At 37.4% G+C, this 19,841-nt stretch overlaps 1 protein-coding gene across 3 annotated transcripts in view; it reads left to right on the forward strand.

Moving 5' to 3' along the window:
• Positions 1–18,969, forward strand: part of Ryk (receptor-like tyrosine kinase) — a 59,033-nt gene extending 40,064 nt beyond the window's left edge. For 2 of the 3 annotated variants that reach the window (XM_013505792.1, XM_005406801.1), the window contains exons 10-14: positions 4,587–4,719; positions 5,899–6,008; positions 6,163–6,322; positions 16,785–16,921; positions 17,879–18,969. In XM_013505792.1, coding sequence (XP_013361246.1) covers positions 4,587–4,719; positions 5,899–6,008; positions 6,163–6,322; positions 16,785–16,921; positions 17,879–17,990 — 652 coding nt within the window. In that variant the 3' untranslated portion in view covers positions 17,991–18,969. Of the gene's footprint in view, positions 1–4,586; positions 4,720–5,898; positions 6,009–6,162; positions 6,323–11,642; positions 12,234–16,784; positions 16,922–17,878 lie in introns of those variants that run through there. The other variant, XM_013505793.1, reaches the window with a different exon arrangement.
• Positions 18,970–19,841: the final 872 nt, after the last annotated feature.

Consider the following 19,841-nt stretch of genomic DNA (forward strand, 5'->3'; position numbering starts at 1 on the left):
GGAAGACTGGCGCTCCCTACCCGTGGCTCCCTGTGTCCCGGAAGCCCTCCTTCTGGGGAACAATGAGGCCGGGAGTGAGCCGCCTGTCCAAAGACCGGTGCTCCCCGCCTGAGGCTCCCCTTGCGCTGGGGGCCCACCCTCCAGGAGCCACCAGGCAGGAAGCTAGCCAGCCGGAAGACTGGCGCTCCCCACCCGTGGCTCCCTGTGCGCCAGAAGCCCTCCTTCTGGGGAACGACGAGGCTGGGAGTGAGCCGCCGGTCAGAAGACCGGCGCTCCCCGCCCGAGGCTCCCCGTGCGCTGGGGGCCCACCCTCCGGCAGCCACCAGGCTGGAAGCTAGCCAGCCGGAAGACTGGCGCTCCCTGCCCGTGGCTCCCTGTGCGCCGGAAGCCCTCCTTCCGGGGAACGACCTATTTAATCCTTTATATATGAGCGTTAGATCATAGTATGATTTTAAAAATATACATAGTTCTAGTTCTATATGAAGAGCTTTTTTAAAAGAAAGCTTCCTCTTGTTTCTATCCACAAAACTATAATGAAAACTACTTTCAGAACCAAGAGATGCTTAAATATAGTATTGTTCTAGTGTCAATGTCAAGCCAAAGATTCTTTCTTAATATACACTGTATAAAGTCAGCTTAATTTGCTGATAGGAAATTTGATAACATGTTTAAAAAATGAAATTGTAACTCCTTATAGAAAGGTATTCATGGACGTCTCAAAAAACAAATCCAAAGTGATGTATGGAAAAGCATCATATATTTTAATTTCTCTGTACTTTTGACAGTTATTTATGCTCTGCTGAAAAGTAAAATGAATACATGGAACTATATTTTTTAACTTTGTTTATATTTTGGCTTTTGAGGGCCTAAAAGAACGGCAGCTACATTTAGATCAATAAATTGCTAATGAAAATGAAGCTGCTTTATTTGGCCCTGTGCTCCTGGAAGAGAAAAACCAACAGCAAGGAGACAACTATTTTTGCTTTGATTATGTATAAAATAAATCTTAGCATCTCAAAGGTGCAAAAACATTAAAAGTTGATAAATTTCAGTAGCAAAAGGGAAAGAAAAGTCGTTAAGGAAAAACAGAAAGCTTTCCTAGCTGTAAATTCTAAGGCAGATGTCTCAGTATGTTTATCATATACTCTAGACATTGATTAATGTGATGAACACATACTCAGACTTTCTAGTTTCATTGAAAATTTTTTAGAAAGTCAAAACATTTGAAAAACATTGAACTTGTGACATTAGGGAACAGTAAAGATGCTACTTTGACAGATTAAAGTCGTGCGATTCAGGAATGTTGCCTTCCATTGGCCTGATTCAGTCCAAGAACAGAACTCATCATTTGCAGAGGAATGGGTGCACAAACTATCACTCAGGCTGTATTTTCTAAAAACCACATTTTGTTTCCCTTAGGCTTGATAGGAAATGGAAAAGGATCAGTTGAAAATGTCCTTTGGCAGTGTTGGGAGAGCTTTATGTTCTGTTGTGCTGACTCTAGGAGGAAGTGTGCAAAGTGCTTCATATTAGTATAGCATACTAACTTAGACCTAGCCAGTATTTTTTACCCCTATTAAAGGTTTGCACCATCTTAGTACAGAAGTGTGTAGCAGGAATAATATAGACAAATCAAGGATTTTTCTGAGAAGCAGAGCAAGCATCTGCAGTATTCTCTGATGTGGCATGTAAGGCTTTCCAACGTCCTACCAGCATGAACAGTCCTGTGCTCACCTTAGGGTATGGAGTGGAGCGACTTATTGAATTGGGAGTGTTTGATACTGGACAGTGAGTAGGTGAGGAAAGGCTTCTAAGGCAAGTAGTCAAGCTTGGTTGTGGTTAATTGTTCATCTTAGCTGTGAAGTGAACTGTGACTCCAAGCTATAATGAACAAAAAACATGGTCAGTATGTAGAAAGTAATTGTTTACATTTACTGTGGCTGTTCAGATCTTTTTTTTTAAGCAGACCAATGTCTAACACATATTTCTTTTTGACCCCTGATGTCTGTAGACTGGTGGTGGTAACCTATGGCACTCATCCTGCAGTGTGCTGTTTGTTATAATTGAATGCTCTAAAAGGTTTGCCATCACTGCTATAGATTATTCATAGCTGTCTGTGTTTTTTCACTCTGATTCATTGGCCACCCATTTTATACTCAGAATTGTGGGCACAAAGAATAAAAATGAAAAGATAATCTTCAGAGATTATATTATGAGCAAACTCAAAATACAAAGAAATGTTGCCTAATTTCAGATTTAAGCTGGTTGTAGTATGTAACTCACAATGCTTACTTCATACTTGGTGAGGGTTGTACAAGCATTGAAATACTTTAAAGCATTTTGCAATCTTTCCATTCCATGTCCATTGGAATTTGTGAGAATAATTTTTATCATGGGTTAAATACCTACATAAATAAAATGTAACAGTCTTTTAATTACCTCAGAAGTACCTCATATCAAAATACTCTCTTTCAGTTGATGTCTCTGTTTGCCAAAGATCCCTGCTGATGGGCAGTTCATCTGCTGAAAGTCTCACAGTTCTTAATGTTTCAGTGAAACTTACTTTCTCAGAGGGTTTTCAGCCCTCCTATGGTAGAATAAGAGTTGACCACATCTTGTCTATTTGTTGTGTCAGGATAAAGTGCAGTTAACTCTTAAATAAATTTTAATTATGAAGAAAGGAAGAGGGAGATAATCTTTGGAGGTTAAGGAGATGGGGCATCTCATCGTATCCATCCTGAAACCCTGTACGCTGCAGTTAACCCTGAATGTAAACCTGGTCGTTCTGGTGTGCATGGGAGTCGGCGGAAAGGCGTCTCTGTAATTTTTCTTACATTCTCCTGTTCTTCCTAGAAGGAAACGTCCGGTGGAACAGGGAAAGCACAAAGGTTTTGGAATCAGGGGGAGATCTAACTTCTTTCTCCATGAACTTGGTCTGTGTTCTTCACATTAACTAAACTTTCTGCCTGTTGTGTGTTTCCTTACCAATAAAGTGGGACAGTGATCACTGTCACTCTTCAGCTCTACTGTAAGCAGAAGCCTGCAGAGAAGTTCCCCCCTGCATGTCTAATGATCTCTGAGTCCTCATTTTCTGAGCTCCTCAGAGTCAGTGCTTTTTCTGTTAGTAGCTCCTAAAAACTGCAAGCAGAGCCCGCAGCTTAGCCAGCTGTGCAGTGGTAGTCATGCTACAACTTCATGACTGATTTTAAAAGTGATACATGCTCAACTGAGACAACTTATAGGAAATAGAAAAAAGTAAAGTAGAAATTACTGTATCTATCGTTCCACAAGTCAAAGACACCTCTTAATTCTATATTTCTGCCTTTTATTTTTCTCTAATGTGTAGTTATTCTGCAAACGTGAATTTTGTCTTGCTCTGCTATAAGCTTTTACTTACAGATATCTCTTTGTGAGCATTTAATTGTTATATAGTATCTTGTTCTTTCATTTCTATTGGGCATTCAAATTGTCAGCAACTTTTTCTTTTTATATTAACTATTCTTGTTCATGTAGCTTTTTGTGTTTGGTTGACTGGTTGACCTTTCTTCCTCCCTCCTTTTTTCTTTTCTTTTCTCTTTTCCTCTTCCTCGTTCTCTTCCCTCCCTCCCTCCCTCTCTTTCTTTCTTTCTTTCTTTCTTTCTTTCTTTCTTTCTTTCTTTCTTTCTTTCTTTCTTTCTTTCTTTTTCTCTTTCTCTCTTTCTCTCTTTCTCTTTCTCTCTTTCTCTCTCTCCCTTTCTCGCTTTCTCCCTTTTTCTCTCTCTCTCTCTCTCTTTCTCTCTCTTTCTTTCTCTTTCTCTCCCTCTCTCTCTCTCCCTTTCTCCCTTTCTCCCTTTCTCTCTTTCTCTCTTTCTCTTTTCTTTCAAGGCAGGGTCTTATGTAATTCAGGTTGGCACTACCTGTGTAGCCCAGGCAGGCCTTAAACTTATAGCAATTCTCCTGCCTCAGCATGCCAAGAGCTGGGATTACTGATGTGCACTTGCCTATTTCTCCTTTTTTAAAAATACATTCTGGGAAGCAGAATTTGCTAAGGATGGAAAAGGTTATTGTTCTGTTTGTATTAAATATTTATTAAGTGATTATTTTATGTGGCACGGAACACAGCATTGAATGGTTGGTGGGTTCCTCATATTTGTAAGTATAAAAACCAAGGCTGACTGAGAGATAGATAGTCACCCAGAAAGTAAATGATAAACCTAGTTGTCTGAAATCTAATTATAATTCCCATTTGATCAGCTGAGGATTTCTTAGTTTTCCTGGCAGTTTCAGCTTCTTGAAGAACTTTTTTGACTATTGTATTCTTGTCCACTTTATGAACTGTTTTTTTTTTTTTTAAACATGGCTGTCAGCATGATGGAATACATCATGTCTTTAATTACATTTTGAAGTAAAGATTTCGTATGGTAGAATGGTGTCTTCAGAGAATCCAGTATGCGAGACAGGTTGCAATTTTACATTTTCAACGATGTTTCTCTACATTTTGAATTTTGTTTTAATTTATCCTTATTACTTTTTATGTAAAATAAACTCCTAAGGTTTTAGATTTCATTTGTCTTCCAATGACTAATTTTTTTTTTTTTTTTTTATAGAAATCTTCTTCCTATTACTCACGTGTATATAGAAGAAGGAGAAAAGCCCATGGTGATGCTGCCTTACATGAATTGGGGGAATCTTAAATTGTTTTTACGGCAGTGCAAATTAGTAGAGGCCAATAATCCACAGGTGAGAAAAATTTGCCCACATACCAGTTACTAGTAATTTGTGATAGTTTCTTATATATAAACTGTTTAAAGACCTGCACAAAGAAAATCCAAAGGAATTGTAAGAATTTTACATGTGGATTTAGAGGAAAATGAGATGGTTTATGATTCCTATCTTGAGCCTTATACTTGGCTAACACCAAGGTTTTTCCATATGTTTTTATTGCGTATTTATTCTAATTACCCCACATTTTCTATGACACTGTCTCAGTCATTTTCCTGATACCTCTTTGAAAGCCCTTATCCTAGATCTGCCTTCCAGGAGTGGAAACAAATTGTACAGAGGCGTTTGGTCCCTATTGTACGAAAAGCAGGTGATGACTGAGGGCTGAACTGTGGGACGTGATTGGATGTGTTCCTGATCGGTGTGGCTGTGAGATGGCAGTTGTCTAAGCATTTCTTTCTTGTCACTGCCTTTGCACTTAGCTGTGAAGCACCGATCGGGTTCCTAACATGTTAGGGTGATAATGGCAGTAAAGCCTACTAGGTTTTGCCATCCGCCCGATTACGGAGCCTCATTTTATTTGGTTTTAAGATTTATAATAATAGACTCACTTACTTTGAGAACATATAAGTGAGGCTGCATTGAGTGTGTGGCTTAATATGTGTGATGTTTGTGAACTGACAGGATTAAAGCTCCAACAAGTGGTTGGAGGCAATGGCCCATCAGTGTCCCCTGCGTAAAAATTTCATGCTTCAGCCCACAGCCCCGGCCCACAGCTAGAAGAGAGTGTCAGTAGAGAGAGCTGTAGACTAAGTATTAGTTTAAAAGTGATTTTTTAGAGGATAATCTAATAAAACTACTGTTTTTACATACGAGAACAACTTAAAAATTTGAAATATTACCTTGAGAATTTAACATTCATGGACACGCACTGAATAGTTACTTTATGTTTGATGTCAGAGAGATACAGCTAATGAACAAGAGGAGAGGGGCCCGTAAAAACTCCTTCAGAGTGAAGACTGCAGTTGATACAAGTACAATATAGGGAACTGTGGGAACAGATTCATTTAAAAATAGCTTTTTAAAACTCAGTAGATGGAAAGAAGTATTTTTCAATGAAGTAGGATGGTGGAAGAAAACAGCTACCTCCTAAGTTTTGTGCTGTCTGCAAACCTTGTCATTTTTCTGTCACTGCAGGCAATCTCTCAGCAAGACCTGGTACATATGGCTATTCAGATTGCCTGTGGGATGAGCTACCTGGCAAGAAGGGAAGTCATCCACAAAGACCTGGCTGCTAGAAACTGTGTGTAGGTGCCATGAGCTCATCACTGTCACTTGATGGGTAGTACTCCCTGGATTTGGGGTTCTCTCCCAGAACTTGTGTTGTACTTAATAGTAAAAGGCGATCCATGCTTCTTAACGCCCTGATGGCATTCGGTGTTCGTGTTTTTTACTTTTCAGCATTGATGACACACTTCAAGTTAAGATCACAGACAACGCCCTCTCCAGAGACTTGTTCCCTATGGACTATCACTGTCTGGGGGACAACGAAAACAGGCCAGTTCGATGGATGGCTCTTGAAAGTCTGGTTAATAATGAGTTCTCTAGCGCTAGTGATGTGGTAAGTGCCGGGACTGATTTTCCTATCTCTTGCCTACCATACTTTATTATTGTAGCTCTATATTTAGAAATTAGATTAGATTTCATTTGTGAGGGTTCCCCTATATGCTCACCCAGTGATGATCTATGTGTATTGCTTGTAAAAGCTCAAGTTACTTCAGAGTTTCAACTTTGAGATTTAAGTTTACTGTATCATTATATCTTATGTCTTGGTATATTTTATTTATATAGTAATTTAGTGTTAGTTTTTTATTACAGAGTGTGTATGCTCTAAGTATTCATCTTTTAGTAATACATTACTAGTATTAGTTATACTAATTGACTATACTAATTAATATAATTGATTATTTACATTAATTAGTGTATAATCTTTTTCTCAGTGTATTATACTTTTTCTTTGGCTGCCGTGCCAAATTGCTACAACTTCAGTGTCTTAAAGCAGTGGTGAATTGTTTTCTCACAGTCCGATCCCCAGGCCAAATATTTAAAGTGAAAGTGTGGGCATGCTCCCTCCAGACGCTCTGGGGAGAAACTCTCCTTGCCTTTCCCACTTTCCTGTGGCTGCCGCTGTTTGTTGGCTTGTGGTTCTCTCTTTCCTGTTCTGCGTTTTTATTACCTTCTCATTTATGTGTCTTTCAAAACTCCTAGTGTTTCTCTTACAAAGATGACAATGAGGGCATTTTGGACCTGCCTACATAATCCATAATAAACTCCTCAAGGTCTTTAATCAGATTTTTTGCAATGTTATATTTCTGTTATACCTTTTATATAATTTGTAATAAACATTTTATTATATACATTTTGCCAAGGTGGTATTTCCAGGTTTCATAGGTTAGGACAAGGGCCTACCTTTGAAGCTACCATTCAGCCCACCATACTCAATCATTGAAATTATCAAAGATTTCCTTATTAAATGCTAATGCTCCAATTTAAAATCCTTGAAATGAGAATAATTTGATATGAAGGGAACTCACTTATTAATTATAATTAGTTTTTCCCTTCATAAGCTACATGCTGTTTAGTACACTGCTCCTTTTATATACCAAGTTTCTTGATAAAATGTGTTTAATTGATGTGAATAAACAATTTAGGTTTTTCTAAGCTTGTTTTTCTGATAGTTAAGGTCTTTCATTGTGTGTATCTTCAGAATACTTTGTTTTAATTTAAAATTAGCTATTTTTTATTAAAAAAACTTGATACTTAAAATGAGCACAGTAAATATGAGTGATTATGAGAAGGGCTGTTACTTGCTTCATGGAGCACCCACAGAGATTAACCAACTTCACAGGGTTACTCATAGAGTCTCCTAGCCAGAGAGGCATGGGCATGCCAGGGAATGGGTGGGAGGGTGAAGTCAGTATATCCAGGTTCTTCTTAGGTACAGGACTGTAAGGCTTCAGCCTGTGTAGTAGTGGCAAGCTAAGTTTAGTCTGTTTTTCTAGAGCTTTGATGATAAAGTAAAACTTTTCTAACAGTAATATCTGGAAGGTAAAACAAGTAAAGTGATTCAAATATGCAAAACAACTTAGAGTTCTAATGATTATCCAGAGTGAATGTAGGCCTTTTTGTTGGCCGGGGGGAGGGGGGGGCATTTTTCTGTTGCAATTTTGATATTCCCATATAATATCCAAAGGGAAAGCAGAATTGGATTTTAGGTCAGTATACTGCTGTTATGTTGAATAACAGACAGTACAGAGTAGGTATACTCTCTGATAAGATAGTTGGTTTTAGACTTGCCTTATTTTTATTCAGAAATTCTGAATTGTAGCTGGAATTGTTTAGTAGTTTCTGCATTAAGCAAAGTTATTTTCACAGGGGAAACATATTAAGCTTTCATTTTAGGAACATAGTTTCAGAATGTTATCAGTTGAAATAGAGCAGTGTCGTTTTCAAATCTGCCCCTTTAGCCTAAATCCAAACAGTTCTGAATGCAGAAAAAAGTGTGTGCTGCCAACAAGAGCACTGGTTGAAAAAATGGAAAAGAAACTTTTCTCAGTGTTTATTTTATTTTTGGGCTTTTTGTTTTGTTTTTTTAGAGACAGCATTTCACCAGCACACTGGTCTTAAACTCATATAGCCGTGGCTGGCCTGAAACTCGGAGCAATCCTCCTGCCTCAGCTTTCTGAGTGCTATCACAGTGTTTATTTTGAAAATCTCGGGGCTGGGGATTTAGCTCAGCGGCAAAAGCGCCTGCCTGGCAAGCGCAAGGTCGTGAGTTCGGTTCCCGGTACCTGAGAAAAAAAAAAAAAAAAGAAAATCTCATTCTATCACTGATTTAAAATACAAATTTTCTCATCTCTTTATAATGTTATTATTTTTCCAGTGTTGGACTGAAATTTATAATTGTTATTGTTACTCACTAAAATGTAGTATAATTGCCTTTCCCAAAATGAAATGGCAGTTGTGGTGAAGCAGAAAGTATTTAATGGGAAGAAAAAAGAAGATATTTTTAGGTGACAATCTGTAAATATGTCATATAATTTTAAGACATAATTTCAAAAGATATGGGAGTTTTTAATTAGTTATTCCCTTAGAAAAAGGCACATAGTCAGCTAATACTTTAGAGAAGTATGTAAGATGTCCAGTAAGTGCTGTTTGCATAGTGGACAGTGTCAGAGTATGCGTTGCTTAATTAATGTGTGTTTGTTTTTGTGTCAGGGGCCTGTTATATAATTTTAAAACGATAGGATTTTTGAAAACACAAATGATTAAATATATTTTAGGAGCTCCACAATGGAAATCAAATTACATTTTCTACTTTCAACAAATGAGATTATAGTAACATTGCATATTTAAGAAGTGTGAATGAACGTCTCATCAGCTGAGTAGACTGCTCTGTGTTAACATAACATCTGTGTTGACGATATATGTTTCAGTTTGGCAAAGCATTTCAAAATCATAGTTAGAATTTTTATGGTTATGACATTTTATAAATTTTATAAGAATTCATACGTTTTACATAAGACTCTGGCTGTTAGTATGCAGTACTGTCAAATACTTCGTTGCTTCTACTTTGACAGCTTTATTTTTTAACAATAGCCGTGAATTAGTGGTGAGCAACCCAAGAGAATTCTTTACACTCCTAATTACTTTTAGCATGTCATGATTTAATTTACATGAGGTGTCTGTGTGACCCAGATTATTCTCAACTGTAACTCATTTTCCTGAAATGGAAGAAGTACCCCTCAGTTTACATTTAATGTGGTTAACTACTAAGATGTTCAAATTTCTTTTTAAATCATTATAAGTTTATTTTGTGCACACACAGAGAAGTGTCTTTTTGCTTCAGATAATTGAGATTAAGTTGTATCTTTCTGTTTCCTATAACTATGATGTGACTGTTAGTGCAAAAGTCCTACCCTTCAGTTTGGGGCTTGAAAATTTTTTTTGAGTTCTTAGATTATGTTTAAAACACAAATATTAAAGTTACGTTTTAACATTTAGATGATCGTATTAACACTTCAGTGAACTTGATCATTATGCTGTGTTTCCACTTTGCCTTATAAACATAGTTGGGGGTTTAGAAGTTTCATCTGATACTCTTTTTGAGGGCTGAACAACTTTTGCAGTTATATGATAATAAGAAATTCGACCCTAATCTCACCAGAGTCTTACTATGCACATGTAAAACACATGTAAAACACATCCTTTTAGGTGTAAACATAGCATCCAACTAATGGAATTTAATCTTGGAAAGAACATTTTCTCTGTCCTTTAAAATACTCAGTATTTTTGCATTTTTTTGTAGTTAAAATTTCTGTATGATTTGTTTAGAAATATATTAATATTTTCTATCTTAAAAATAGTACATCTGGGCTTTGTTCTCATAATTTTTACTGGAAGGAGTCAATATTTCACTGTGTCAAGATTCTCATTCTGTTAACATCAACTTAAATGTTGAGTTGAGGAAATCTGCCCAACTACAGCATGACTAGATTTGGCTACTTATAAATGTCTTTCTAGTGTTGTTCCAAGGTGTGACATCATCATAGACATTCTTGAGAATGTCTGCATATTGTTTTTAGTCTGTTTTCATCAGATGTAAGCATCACCATAGACTTTTTATGTGACTTTCTTTTCCTTTATTTGAAAACAGATTTCTTGATTTATATCTTCGTTGAATTACTTTACTAATTATAGTAGTTAACATAATTCAGCTGTTAAGATACTAGCTCCTATTGAAAGACTAAATGCAATCAAGAGCACACAGTTAAAAGTTTCTTTCTTATTGATGTTCTTAAAAAACAAGTCAAGGAAATGATTTCCATACTAATTTTATCAGGGTGGTTTATGGCAATGAAGAGATCCTTTTCAAGGTATTTGCGCAGTTTTAGGGTATAGGGCAAATAAAAATGTGTCCCTTGTACTTATATTGTTTATTTGTGGACATAAGTGATAACCCAGGAGAGAAGTCTGGGTTGAAGCACATTGCTTCATATTACTCCTCTTTACCCGCTGTTGTCAGAAGGTCATTGCCATGTCCTGAGCAAACTTAATCAGGAAACCTTCACATTTATAATATGCCCATGAAGGGTGGTCTGTTGAATTAGTATGGTGTCAAAGAGAAAGCTAGAGTCATCAGAGGATGTTTATTATTTTTAACAATAGAGAAAACTTTGTTTTATACTCTGCATCATTAATTTACAATAATTAAATTCCTAGCCATTACTTGCTTCCTTTATGGTTGCAGACTTTATGAGTCAGCAGTCTTGCACCTATTATTTAAGTATTAAGTTTACAATAAGAAAAATTAATATTAAAGACAGTAAGAAAAATCTAGAGGTGAAAAGATAATTTTAGACCTTAGTTTAGGAAATAAAGATTTAACATTATTAATGTTAAGAACAAATTTAGTTTTATCAAATAATATTTTAATTGTCCTGATTACATGGACTTACTGTAGGAATAATTAATGTATTTTCAGAAATGAGCAGTTGCCATTTTGTGACTGAGTATATTTTCTGTAGTTGTCCTAATATTACATTCCTTTAGAGTCTTACTATTGTGTTTAAGATTTCCTTAAGATAGCCCTGGTGGTCTGATGGAGTAAGGCCTGCGCTCTTGTGAAACGAGAAGCGTGCCGTTAATAACCTGTACCTGTGACAGTCCAGCTGGCACCAACACTGTCCTGCTCTGTGTTTCCTAATTACAAATCCCACGACAGATTTGTAGCAGAAGTAATCTCTTTCCAGTTGTGTATCACACCCTTTGCTTAAAGATTGGTGATTTTTAAAGTTTAAGTAGTATTTTAGCACCTTTGTCTGCTGTAATAAACTAGCATGGGCTGAGTGACTGAAGCAGCAAGCATTTATTTCTCACAGCTGTCTGGGCAGTCGGCAGATTGTCTGAAGGCAGTCCCCTCTCAGTATCAGAGCGTCCGTCTTCTCTGTCCTCACGTGGCATAAGGAGCAAGAGAGTTTTCTGGGATCTCTTCTATAAGGTTAGTCTCATGGGGGCTCCATCCTCATGTCCTAATCAGTTCCCAAAGAGCCCCAGCTCCTACCATCATCTTGGTGATTAGGATTCAACACATGGGTGGGGCATAAGAATTTGGGGGCACATTCAGTCCCTTACATTCTGTCAACGCCCTCCTAAAATTTAGATCCTTCTCAAATACAGACTACCTCCATTTCTTCCAGTAGCTGTAAAAGTTTTAACCCATTCCAGCACCAGTGATGAAGTCCAAAATCCAAAGTCTTATCTAAATCAGATATGTGTGAGCTTCAAGATACACTTATTTTGAGACAAATTCTTCCCCCAAATTGAGTGTAGACAGGGTTAAAGAAAGACAGATCTATCCCAAAAGGGAGAAATAGGAAAAAGGAGATGGTTGATGCAAACCATCTAAGTGCAAAACCTAAACAGGGGAAACATTAAACCTTAAGACTCAAAAATAATTCTGTTGGGCAGGGGGATGTAGCTCAGTGATACAGCACTCATCTGGCATGGACAAGGCCCTGGGTTTGATCTCCAGTACCACCAAAAATAATAGTAATAGCAGTGACTTTCTTTGGCTCACTGCTTTGTCTTCCAGGCCCCTGAGGTAGGTCCCTGAGCTATATCCCCTACAGCTAGGCAGGAATGTTCCTGGTGGCTGTCTGCCAGGGCCCCCACCTAGGCAGAACAGTGGGAGGGCATATTTCATCATACTGCTGTGCCACTGAATATTTTCAGACCATAGTTAACTAAGAGTAACTGACCAGATCTACTGTATTAATGTCAGCCAGCCTTACATTGTAAGTTGCTAGAGTAATAAAGTATAAATCTCTTAATTCAGTAACCCCAACTTTAGTTAGTACTACACTAAAAAGGAAAAAAAAGAATTTTACTTACATACTTTCTTAACAAACTCCATCAGTATATGTTTTTAGTGAAAAATATATTTTATATCCTGATTCTTAAAAAGCTATAGAGTAACACAGTTGAAGGGAGTGAAATAAGTGAATAGAACATTGCTGTTCTCTAAATGTTCTTTAAATGGACGAGGCACAGATTTTCATAAAACTGGAAAAAGCAGCTTACCTTTCCAACTATGTCAAACAGAAGGAAATTATAGAATAAGTCTGTCTGAATTTTAAATGGTTTAGGTATCAGAAGACTTCAGAGAACAAGTTTTCCACAAATCATCCTATGCCATTTGGTTTTGATTTTTTTTTTTTTTTTTAAGGGTTGGTTAGCCAACATGTAATTAATCACTTCTGTTGGTTTTTAAGGAAGTGAAACTGTAGTTTACCCTATGGCTTGATTGTTCTTCTTTTACGGTGTTTTAAAAATATTGCAGTATGTAATATAAGAACCTTAGGTGACTGCATAGTGATAAGAGTGTGGTCAAACAATGAAAGAAGTAATTTTTAAAAGTCAGCATACACACATTGGATTGGTAATGTTACTGGGAGTTACTCCCTATGCATAAAGTGGCAGTATCCATTTACCATCGATTCTCATGGTTTCTTCTTCTAAAATCTAGATAGACTTGATCATTTCTTTTCCATAGAAATGTCACAAAAGTAAGAACAGGCCCACTTTATCTCAAGAGGGAGGGATAGAAACACCCTTCTAACCAGTCTCACTTCCTCAGGCTGTTCCATTTGTGTGGTGTCATGAACTGACCTGTCTTTGGAAATTATACACGGAAAATTAAGCATTATGTTTACTAATCACTATCAGTATTAAGATTTCGTACAGAATAAGGTTTTAAGATAAGAAAATACAGGCTCTGACCTTTAACTTTTACTCATTTGAAACCACTTTTACATTTTTAAGCAGAATAGATTATCCCAGGCATAAGGGAAATTCCAGTAGACTCAAGTCTGTGAGGATTTTAAAGCTGTATACATATCTGCTTAACTCTTTGTACCTGTCTCAAAACATACATCTCCAGGCTGGGCATTCCATTTAATAATCGCTTAATAAAAGGATATTAGCTTCTATAGGATTGATCTTGGCATTTACACTTTGGTTTGGTTTTAGTGTTTACAGTAATGCCACTTTCAAAATGATCAGGAAGTATTCCCTCCTCTCTTTTCTGGGATAGTTTTTATAGGGTTGTATAGCTCACTGTATAAGCTGAATTACTCCCTTCCCCCTACAAATCTTAATCTCCAGAACCTTACACTGTGGGCCTTATTGGAAACAGGCCCACTACAGATGCAGTGTCCAGGTGAGGTCATATTCAGTTAGGGTGGGCTCCAATCCAAAATGATTGCTGAAGAAGAAGAGAAAGGTACTATCACGTGAGGGGAGAGTGTTGTGTGGAGACGGAGCCAGAGACTGAAGTGCTACACTACCACCCAAGGACACCAGGGACTTCTGGGACTTGGAAGAGGTGAGGAAGCCAACACTCTGCAGGATACAGAGGTCAGGGCCCTGCCAACACTTTAATTTTGAATTTCTAGTCTCGAGAAATGTAAGGCAATAAATTTCTGTTTTTTGAGCCACTGGCTTGTGATACTTTATTATGGTAGCCTTAAACTAGTACTGATTTGTATTATTTGTTTAAAATTTAATAGAATTCACCAGTGAAATAGAATGTGGAATTTTCTTTGTGGAACATTTTCTAATGGTAAATTCAACTTCTTTAATAAATTTACGACTATACAGATTATTTGCTCTTGTGTCTGTTTTGGTTATTTGTATAAAAAATTTTGCTTCATCTCAATTGTTGAATTTATTGGTATAAAATGGAATTTCTCAGAATATTTTAGTATGTCTATACAATCTGAAATGACCATCTTTCATTCCTGATGTTAATTTTATTTTCTGTATTCCCTCTAACTCAGTGATTCTCACCTGGGGACAGTTTTGCCCACTACCCAAGCAGGGGACATTAATAGCTTTTGGTTGTCACAGCTTGGATGACATGCGAGTGGCATCTATTGGGTAGAGCCCAGAGATGCTGCTGAATATTCTGTAGTATCCAGGACGGACCCTGTACAGAAACGCTGTAGTGACAGAAGTGTTAAAGTTAAGAAAACTGTTACAGGTTTACAGTGTTCGGTTTTCAAAATATTCTACCACTTCATTTTAATGTAAGCACCTTGTAACGTATTTCTGTCCATCCCATCCTACCCTTTATTCTATTGTAGACATGCATTTTACTTCTCTCTGTATTATAAACCTCACAATACACTGTTGGCTGTTTTTTCTTTAGTCTTTTTTGAAGAAACTAATTGAGGGGGAAATGCTTTTACTATTACCTACATGTTCTCAGCAGTCTTCACTCTTGTGCAGATCCGTATTCTCATCTGTTATCTTTTCCACATGAAGAATGCTTCTGGGTCTCATAGTACAGATCTGCTTCTGTGTGTTAAGAGAGCACAGTGTTTTGTCTTCATTTTTTTAAGTATATTTTGGCTTAAAAAATTTTAAGCCAAAATATACTTTTAAGGCAAATTTTAAGCCAACATTGATTTAAATTTCTCAGTTTGTAGTTTAAAAATACTGTATAAATGTCAGTCTATTACTTTTTTATTGCACAGGTTCTGGTAAGAGACGTGGCTGCTGTTTGCTAGCACACACTGAGGGTTCTGTGTTGGAAATGCTTGGGGCCAGAAGCGCTTTGATTTTTTTCAGATTTTGAATTATTTGCACATATATATTGAAGTATTTGGGGGGTTGGACCCATACTGTTTCATATACACCTTAAGTACGTAGCCTGAAGTTAATTTTATTCAGTATTTTTAATGAATGTACATGAAACAGATTCATGATGTAGAATTTTCCCCTTGTGCTGTCCTGTCCTCACTCACAGAATGTTGGATTTTGGAGCATTTCAGATTGTGGACTTGGACTAGGGATGCTAAACCTGGATAAAGCTTCTTTAAAAATGTGTATTTTATAGAATACTTCTAGACTTTGTTACTATTTTTAAGAAACAATTTAATGCACTGTGCTTAGCATTTGTAAACAAATATATTTATTGTATATTTTTCTTTTTCTCCTTTTATTTATTAAAAAAAAATGTGTTCTTGGGCAAGCCGTTAATCTGAGCCTCAGTTTCCTCACCTTGTGAAATTGAGCTACCAATGAATTATTTTCAGCGTTCATTGTGAAAGTTTACTGTGGTAAAGGCTTTAAAATCCCTAGAATTTATAGGAACTTACAAATATACAATGGCTTCCAGGTATCTCCTTCCTTACCCAACTTGCAACCTTGGGTTCACATTTAGAGTGGCTCTGTGTGGACATGTTGCCTGTCCTCCATACCATCTCCAGGGCAGTGGACAGTGTGGCCAGGGCCAAGCCAAGTTGCGGAGCCCGTCATTCCATAAATAAGTACTGTGCTACTGTTCAGGATACCTGCTCCTACTAAGAGTTCATATGCTGATTTTAAGTAAGCTTGTCTTTTACTTGAGTAAGATTGGAAGATAATTTTTAGGGTATTTTTATAGGTTAATTAACACTTTTAAGTATAGTGTTAGAGGTGTAGTTCAGTGGTAGAGCAAGTGCTTTGCACATAGGAAGACCTGGATTTGACTCCTGCGCACTACCTCCCCCCAAATTAAATATCTATGACTATTTATTTTACATAATTTTGTATATTTCTCTCACTGAGGATGTTCTTAGGTTCATTTAGGCTGTAGTCATTTTCCACTTCTCAGCCATATAGACAACCCATAATTTTTAAAGTTACAAATTTTTATATTAGGAAAATCTTAGATATAATTCATGGTGTGGGGTTATATTGCTTATAATCAATAAAAAATTTCTTCCAATAAATTTCATTAGAGTATATAATACTAATGTTTACATTAGAGGATGCATTCATTGAAATACCTTGTTTTCTTTCCCAGCAAGAGAAGCTAACTTGGTGTGAAAGATTTCTTTTTATAAATAAATACTATTTTACTTTCCTTAAGAGTTAGTTGAACTGCTGTTTTTTTAACTTTTAGCTGGCTGAAGGCAGCAGCAGCATCCGGGCAACAGTTGTAAATGTCCCTTCATCTGTGTCTGCTCCTTTCCTAGTGGGCCTTTGGAGTGACGCTGTGGGAGCTTATGACTCTGGGCCAGACGCCCTACGTGGACATTGACCCCTTCGAGATGGCCGCATACCTGAAAGATGGTTACCGAATAGCCCAGCCGATCAACTGTCCTGATGAACTGTGAGTGTTTTGGAGTATGAACACATGAATCTCATTTCATTTAGTATATTGTTTTAAGAGAAAAAGAAAAAGTTTCCATAGTCACACAGAGATCCCTTTTGAGTACCTCCTCAGGCTTGAACTAGACTTTAGTAGAGAACCACAAAATCAGACAGATTTATTCACTCTTTTCCACACTTGACATCTTTGTAGTATGTATTTTTTTTTTTTTTTGGTTTTTCTCCGGTACCGGGAACCGAACTCATGACCTTGCGCTTGCCAGGCAGGCGCTTTGCCACTGAGCTAAATCCCCAGCCCCTGTAGTATGTAATCTAAGCACCGTAAATTAGTGTGAGAGACTGCTGTGCACAGTGAGCGAGCTGATGGAATGCTGCCACTTGTTTAAGCGGAAGGGTGCAGGCTCTGTAAAAGCCTTTCTTGCGGTCACCTTTCCCTGCCAGTGTCCACTGACAAGAGAAGATGCTCTGTGCTGGGGAGTGGCACCGCGGCTTCCTGCCTCCTGCTTTCTTCGTGTAGCCACAGTGGTGAAGTGGAGTGGGCCGTAGGTTGGGGGAGTAAGTGGGTGCACAGAGGAAGGTGGTCTTCCGAATGCCCTGGAGGTTTCTATAGCAGACTAAGGTTTGATGTGGATCCAGGGCTCTCAGAGCTTACGTAGGACTTTCTCCAAGTTCTTCCTGTCAGAACTTAAATATGGGATAACTCAGGTTATCCTTATTTGACTGTGCTTTATGTATTTCCATTAACTTAGTATTTGCTGAAATATTTTCGTATCCTCTCATGAGGACCCATATAAGCCAAATAATTAATCTTAGTTTTTCATTTTAGAGTTACCAACACTTAGTAATCTCTTTTAATATATTCTGCATATTCGCATTTAAACAGAAAACATAACTGCTATCAAATTGACCGAAAGGCAAGGCGTGCTGTTTCACTAGCGCATTTTCCGTTGTCACACAGGTTTGCTGTGATGGCCTGCTGCTGGGCCTTAGATCCTGAGGAGAGGCCCAAGTTTCAGCAGCTGGTGCAGTGTCTCACAGAGTTCCATGCTGCCCTGGGAGCCTACGTCTGATTTCTCTCAGTGCCACAGCCGCAGAGGACAATTCCTGCTGTAGCCACCTCGTGGAGAATGTGGTGCCAGCCGAAGCACATTTGTCTTCCAGACACCAGGCCTTAGGAATGCTTCAGAATCTGAACTTTTTTAGAGACAGACGTAATAATGTGGAATATTTTCTAGGTATCACTTTTATTAAGTTGAATTGAAAGGGGTTTTGTAAATTTTGGGGGGCAAAATTTTTTTAAAACATAGTTACTTTGGACTAAGGGTGCATTCTTAATAAATAAACAGTTTTTAAAATTGTTTAGACACAGATATTTGGAATAGCTGTCTTAGTGCCAACTGCTTTTTATGTTTTTACTTCATCAAGGTAATGTAGGTGACTTACCTTTAAAGTTGTTTTAATGTTTTTATCACTACTCTTGGGAATGGTTTGTCTTCAAAATACAGTACTTAGGAAAGAAAAAGCAGCATGAAAAGATATCTGATTTACCTTGTACTAAAAAGGCAATACTGGAGGGAGAAAAAGAAAAGCTAAAGAGAAAAAAGGATTTTTAAAAATACTAGAAACAAACTGCCCTTTCATAAAATTTTTTTTATTTTTTTAATGTAAAGGAAATCTGCTTTCTTGCTTTGGGGGAAACAGAAGCTGGATTCCTTGCATCTCACAGTTTTTAGAAATTAACTCTCCTGTGAGCCAGACATGGGTTTGGGGCAGATTAGTAGGAAGTAATGGCAATTTTATTTATTTTTACTATCTGGGAAAGGACAAAATGCAGAAAGTGAAATACAGAAAAGTGCAACCTCATTTGTAAGGTTAAGATTCCCTTTTATTGCACCTAGGATAAGTGCTATGCACAGAGTGGGTGCTTGAGTTGTGGTTTTTTTTTTTTTTAAATGGTGAACTGATAAATTTTGAGCTTATCTTCAAGGCTGGATTAAGTGTAAAATTGTTTTTTAAAAACTTGAAAAATAAAGGATTTGTTTTATATTATGACAGTATTGAAAATGTTGTTCATAATGCATGACTGGTGGTTATGTCTTTGCACATGCAACACCTAGAGCTCTGGTCGTGTTTCATTTCATGAATGTTTCACTCAGTTCCAGAACCCTAAAGCTATGACAGTTGACTTTGCTCAGCTTCCAGGATCTCGTAAAACATTGGAATCCTTTCGCCAGACCCATTAAATAAGAGTTATGTGTGTATTTATACTCCGCTTTAATTGGCCTACCATAGCGTGGAATGGAGCTATGAAATAGGCAGGTACCTGCCTCTCCTTACCATTGAGAATGTAATGGAGAATAGTGTGTTGCATTTGGAGGCATTTGCTGTTTTTCTTTAACAGCTTTATGAATCAGCAACACATCTGGGAAGCTCCTTTGAGCCATTTGTAAGTTATATTTTTGCCCGTAACCTGCGTTCTTAGGAAGCGTTCATTCAACAGACAGTTATTTTGCACTGACTGGGTACTGTGCTCAGAGTCATTCAGCTCTCACATCTCTTCTAACATTCACTTCATTCTTTTGTATGTGTAAGCGAGTGCATTGTTAGGAATGACAGTGAAATAGACCTGTTAAAAAGATAGAAGTGCTGACCTCTGACTCATTGCCCAGTTAGGAAGTGCTCTCAGTCTGTTGGGGTAGTATGGTGCCTTTAAACTTGCCTTTTTCTGTTTGTGTGTGTATGTTTGTTTTAGTAGGTTTTTCTTGCTGAGTTAGTAGGAGACATTGACATAGGAAAGACATAATAGTTACAAGGATTCCATGGCTGGTACTCTTCCATTTATTTTTGTCAAAGATTGCAAATACTACTGGACAGATTTTGTAGAAAATGTAATTTTAATAGGAAAGAAAAAATTGACAGCA

Source organism: Chinchilla lanigera, unplaced genomic scaffold (assembly GCF_000276665.1).
Source record: "Chinchilla lanigera isolate Chin_1 unplaced genomic scaffold, ChiLan1.0 scaffold00100, whole genome shotgun sequence".
NCBI classification, from domain to species: domain Eukaryota; kingdom Metazoa; phylum Chordata; class Mammalia; order Rodentia; family Chinchillidae; genus Chinchilla; species Chinchilla lanigera.